Genomic DNA, 5,588 nt, shown 5'->3' with positions numbered 1-5,588 from the left:
TCAGTTAGGATTGTAGTTTTGTGGAAGTCCAGAGGAAGGCGACACTCATCCAGACCATCAAAGATGAACACAACCTGGAAGTCTTCAAAGCTGCAGATTCCTGCTTCTTTGGTTTCAGTAAAGAAGTGATGAACAAGTCCCACCAAGCTGAACTTTTCCTCTTTCAGCACATTCAGCTCTCTGAAAGTGAATGGAAACATGAACTGGAAGTCCTGGTTGGCTTTGTCTTCGGCCCAGTCCAGGGTGAACTTCTGTGTTAGGACAGTTTTCCCAATGCCAGCCACTCCCTTTGTCAGCACAGTTCTGATTGGTTCATCTCTTCCAGGTGGGAGTTTAAAGATGTCTTCTTGTCTGATGGTTGTTTCTGGTCTGTCTGGTTTCCTGGATGCTGTTTCCATCTGTCTGACCTCATGTTCATCATTGACCTCTGCAGTCCCTCCCTCTGTGATGTAGAGCTCTGTGTAGATCTGATTCAGAAGGGTCGGGTTTCCTGCTTTAGCGATGCCCTCAAACACATGCTGGAACTTCTTTGACAAGAAAGATTTGAGATGATGTTGAAAAGCTCCAATGGGAATTCCTAAAGGAACAGAGGAGTAAGAATCTCAATTTATTGATTGCACATGTTGACGTGTCTCTAAAGACATAAGTAAATTTCCCATTAATCCAGCAGTTTAAATCCTCTTACTGCTCTGCAGGCGGTCAGCCAGCTCGTCCTGTTTCATGCTCCTCAGAAAGTCCAGCGTGATCTTCACAAAAGTTTCTCTGGTCCTCTTCCTCTGTTCTTCTTCTTCCCTTTGACTCTCTAAGCATTCTGGGTAATCTGGACTCAGAAGCTTCTGGATCTTCTTCAGCTCGTTCTTTACAAACGTGATGATGTTGTCCTCCAGCATCTGGAACAGGATACTTTATGAATGAGCCAATCAGACTGAAATCATGGAGCCAAACATCAGATCCATGTTGGACACACTGACACCCCGCTGGTCTACAAAGAGCAGCATGAAGATGACTGTGAACAGAATAGATGTAAAAGAAGTTGTTGTACATGTACAGACCATAAATATGGAGTCCAGCTGTGTTTGATGGGCAGTCTGACTACGTTGAACCTCTGAGCTCTCCTGGTCCACTCTGTGGAGGAATCATGAAGAATTAGTTCAAGCAGAGAGTAAAGGTCAAGCAGGAGACATTTGGACAATGACCGATTTAGATGACTCCTTGCAGCTGTAAATGTTCAACAGTTCATTTTCAACAGAAATTCATAGTTGAAAAGTATTTAAAGCATTATATTTTATCTCAAACACAGTTTGATCATCAGAGATGACAATAGTTACTCCTTAACTCAACAACACGATGACAACAACAAGATGAAATACATGATTCTGGTTTACGAACTAAGCAGAATGGTGACACGGTAATTAGTATGGTTGTTTTTCAAAAAAGCAAAAAGTTAAACAGAATGTGAAAATGTGCCAAACATGGAAAAATATAGTTCAGTCTTGGTCTTTTAAAAAAAAAAAAGAAATCCAGAAACTTGTGAAGAGAGATGAAAAATATACAATTTAGTGAAAGTTTCATACCATTGACTCTTAGTGGCTGCAGTGAGCCTTTTTTTGACTGCTGAGCTGTGGCGGGGCGTGGTCAGCGGCACGGCTGCGGGGAGGCAGACGCACCTGAGTGGTATGCCCAGTCACATCTCGCCAGCTTAAAACAGAATGAACTAGGTCGTGTTGTTGCTGATGTGTGTTTGGCTGAACCGCGTGTGTAAGTCAACAGCCGCAATAAAGAAGTGTGAACATGTAGTCGGGTCTCTAGTGCCCCAATCCTGGGTTTCTGCACCGCTGTAAATGATGCACGACCGAACTGACCATATGTTCACAGGTCTCAGTACACTTCGTTATTGCGGCTGTGGGGTCGCTGTAGCTCAGGTGGCAGAGCAGGTCAGCCACTAATCAGAAGGTCGGTGGTTCGATCCCAGGCTGCCTCTTGGCTGCATGCCAAATATCCTTGGGCAAGATTCTAACCCCATGTTTGCCTACTGGTGGTGGCCAGAGGGCCCGGTGGCGCCAGTGTCCGGCAGCCTCGCTTGCCATCGTGTGAATGTGTGTGTGAATGACTGAATGTAGTGTGAAGCGCTTTGGGGTCCTTAGGGACTAGAAAAGCACTATACAAATACAGGCCATTTACCATTTACTTACACACGCGGTTCAGCCGAAAGCTGAAAGCACTTTTCGGGGCCCTCAAAGCGCTTTACAATTCCACTATTCATTCACTCTCACATTCACACACTGCTGGGTAACATTTTAACTTTGGGTAGATTATCACTGTATACCACTGAATCCGTGAGGAGCAATAACAGTTTATGTAAAAAGGGCACAGCTCTCACATTCACACCCTGGGGCAGACTGACAGAAGCGAGGCTGCCATATCGCGCCATCGGCCCCTCTGGCCATCACCAGTAGGGTAAAGTGTCTTGCCCAAGGACACAACGACCGAGACTGTCCGAGCCGGGGCTCGAACCGGCAAACTTCCGATTACAAGACGAACTGCCAACTCTTGAGCCACGATCGCCCCTAAGTTATCTGTTTAAGAACCCATAGGCTGTCTGTTCCTCTAAGCATAGGTATCACCTTTCTTTCAGCAAAGTCACTCCACAAGATGAGACATATTCTCTCAACTGAAATATAAGGTCACAAATCTACAGACACAACTCCTGACCAAACCACACTTGGCATCAGTAGGCACTGGTGCACAGAAATTGATCTTGGGTCAGGAAGGGCATGTGGCATAAAAACTCTGCAGGATCCAACACATTCAGAGTAGGGCTACCATGATTAGTCGACTAGATAGATTAGATTAGATTAGATAAAACTTTATTAATCCCTCGGGTGGATTCCTCTGGGAAATTCGGACTAGTCACGATTACGTCGACTATCAAAATTGTCGACGACTAATTTAATAGACACGTCGTTTGAAGCTTTGTAAGATCCCAAAAGACGCAGGAATAAGTAGTAGGATTTAAGAGTGTAATAACGGACTGAAACAGAAGATGGCAGCACTGCATGTACAAGGATGCCAGCTGCTTAAACCCTAAGAAAGAAGCAGTGTCCGGTATCGTAGCTATGTCCAAATTCAGTGAGGCCGCATCTTTTGGAAGCTGCATTTGTAGGCTGATTACATTACGGTGACGCAACGAAGGCTGTCCAAATTCGAAGACTCCTCCTAATGCGGCCAACAAAATGTCTTTTCCACATATTTGAAGGATGGGTTGGGTGTGTCCTTCGTGGCCCAACCTATCCCAGAATTCATAGCGCTGCCCAGCCAATTCCAGTTTCCAACAATGGCGGCAGCTACTTAGTTTTAATATTACTCTTATTAATCTTTCTGGGTCACAAAATAAACTTTTAACATATTATCAGGTGTAGGGATGGGTATCGAAAACCGGTTCTTGTTGAGAACCGGTTCCCACTGTTTCAATTCCTTGGAATCGTTTGCCACTTTTAAAAACGATTCCCTTATCGATTCCAGTCGCCCCGAATGACGTCATCACGTTGAGTAGCGTCTTTTACCCAGTAGGAAACACGGCGCCTGAGCGGCACAAAGCGTGTGTTTTGAGACATGTTAGGAAACAGCGGAGCACCCTATCACCGTGTGGTACGCTGGAGCCACTATCAGGGACAAACAGAGACTGCAGCGTGTTGTGCGCTCTGCTGAGAAGGTGATTGGCTGCAGACTCCCATCTCTGCAGGACCTGTACACCTCCAGGACACTGGGGCGTGCAGCTCGGATCTCAGCTGACCCTTCTCACCCTGGACACAGTCTGTTTGACCTGCTCCCCTCAGGCAGGAGGCTCCGGTCCATTCGCACCAGAACCTCTCGCCATAAGAACAGTTTCTTCCCCTCTGCTGTTGGACACATGAACAATAACCATATGACTGTCCCCGCCACTAACACATGACCCTACGCTGTGTTCACTGCATCATTCCATGTTTGGCACTGATCACCACCTGCACTCATGTATATATCATGTATATATCTATCCACTTAGCACTTTTAATTCTTATTCTTATTTTTATATTTTTATGACAGTATGTTGCACTGAAGCACCGCAGCAATTTCCTAATGTTGTAAACCTGCTCAACATCTGGCAATAAACCCTTTCTGATTCTGATTCTGATTCTGAATACTTGCAAAGTAGAGATTTCATCAAAGGGAGGAAACACTACGAATATGCAAAAGCATTTGCTCAAAAAACACGCGATTGCTTTCAACGAATGTCGTGTTTTTGATCCGCTCCGGACTAGCGAAGCTCAACCCAGCAGCAGCGGTAGCGTTTCCACGTCCTCTCCCGTTAATACTGCAGGTAACTAATCAATTAGCATTGCATATTATGTTAGCGCGATTTACCTTATTACAAAACCTGCTATTACTGTGCGTTGCATTTAGATAACCATGATGAGAGAGACAGAGTCTGGCTCAGATGCTGGCAGTTCTCGCTGCAGTCTACCGGTAGCGTCTCCTTTCAGGCCAGGATAGACGAATGTCACCGAGCAGTGTCTAAGTTTGTGGTCAAAGGCTTGCACCCATTTGCCACAGCAGATGCCCCCGATTTCACTTTGGTAAGTGAATGTGTTTAATTGTAGGCAGGGACATTACTGGATATTCTTGTGTAATTGCTACAGAATAATTTATGTTAAACTTTGTTATTGCTACAGGAGAATATTTATTTTATTATTTTACATTTACATTTTTTTTCCTGGGGACCCTGTGACACCCCATTGAAGAGCCGTAGGCTGTGGATCTCTTAAGATCTCACTGTTGGGTTTGTAAGGCCATGTTACTCCTAAATTTCTATCTTGTTGTTGTTTTTTTTATATCCTTCACATCTTTCAGAGAAAATAAATCCACTCCATCCATCCATCCATCCATCTTCATCCGCTTTATCCGGGCCGGGTCGCGGGGGCAGCAGCCTAAGCAAAGAGGCCCAGACCTCCCTCTCCCCAGCCACCTCCTCCAGCTTATCCGGGGGAATACCAAGGCGTTCCCAGGCCAGCCGAGAGATATAATCTCTCCAGCGTGTCCTGGGTCTGCCCCGGGGCCTCCTCCCGGTGGGACATGCCTGGAACACCTCACCCAGGAGGCGCCCAGGGGGCATCCTTGTCAGATGCCCGAACCACCTCAGCTGGCTCCTTTCGATGTGGAGCAGCAGCTGCTCTACTCTGAGCCCCTCCCGGATGGCCGAACTTCTCACCCTATCTCTAAGGGAGAGGCCAGCCACCCTTCGGAGGAAGCTCATTTCTGCCGCTTGTATCCGCGATCTCGTTCTTTCGGTCACTACCCACAGCTCGTGGCCATAGGTGAGGGTAGGGACGTAGATCGACCGGTAAATTGAGAGCTTCGCTTTTACACTCAGCTCCCTCTTCACCACGACGGACCGGTGCAGCGTCCGCATTACTGCAGCTGCAGCCCCAATCCGTCTGTCGATCTCCGGCTCCCTTCTCCCATCACTCGCGAACAAGACCCCGAGATACTTGAACTCCTCCACTTGGGGCAGGAACTCATCCCCGACCCGGAGTGGGCACTCCACCCTTTTC

General features: G+C 46.7%; 1 protein-coding gene across 1 annotated transcript in view; it reads right to left on the bottom strand.

Annotated features, from left to right (window-relative positions):
* Nucleotides 1-1,172, bottom strand: part of LOC102304977 (NACHT, LRR and PYD domains-containing protein 12) — a 12,164-nt gene extending 10,992 nt beyond the window's left edge. Inside the window, 3 exon segments of the mRNA XM_042216354.1 lie at nucleotides 1-577; nucleotides 686-890; nucleotides 1,053-1,172. The exon segment at nucleotides 1-577 is cut by the window's left edge and continues 27 nt beyond it. Of these exon segments, the coding sequence (XP_042072288.1) occupies nucleotides 1-577; nucleotides 686-890; nucleotides 1,053-1,055 (785 nt within the window). The 5' untranslated portion in view covers nucleotides 1,056-1,172.
* Between the last annotated feature and the right edge of the window lie 4,416 nt (nucleotides 1,173-5,588).

This window comes from Haplochromis burtoni, unplaced genomic scaffold (genome assembly GCF_018398535.1).
Source record: "Haplochromis burtoni strain Fernald_Lab_line unplaced genomic scaffold, NCSU_Asbu1 Contig_1023, whole genome shotgun sequence".
Taxonomy (NCBI): domain Eukaryota; kingdom Metazoa; phylum Chordata; class Actinopteri; order Cichliformes; family Cichlidae; genus Haplochromis; species Haplochromis burtoni.
This window is presented reverse-complemented; position numbering and strand designations above follow the sequence as displayed.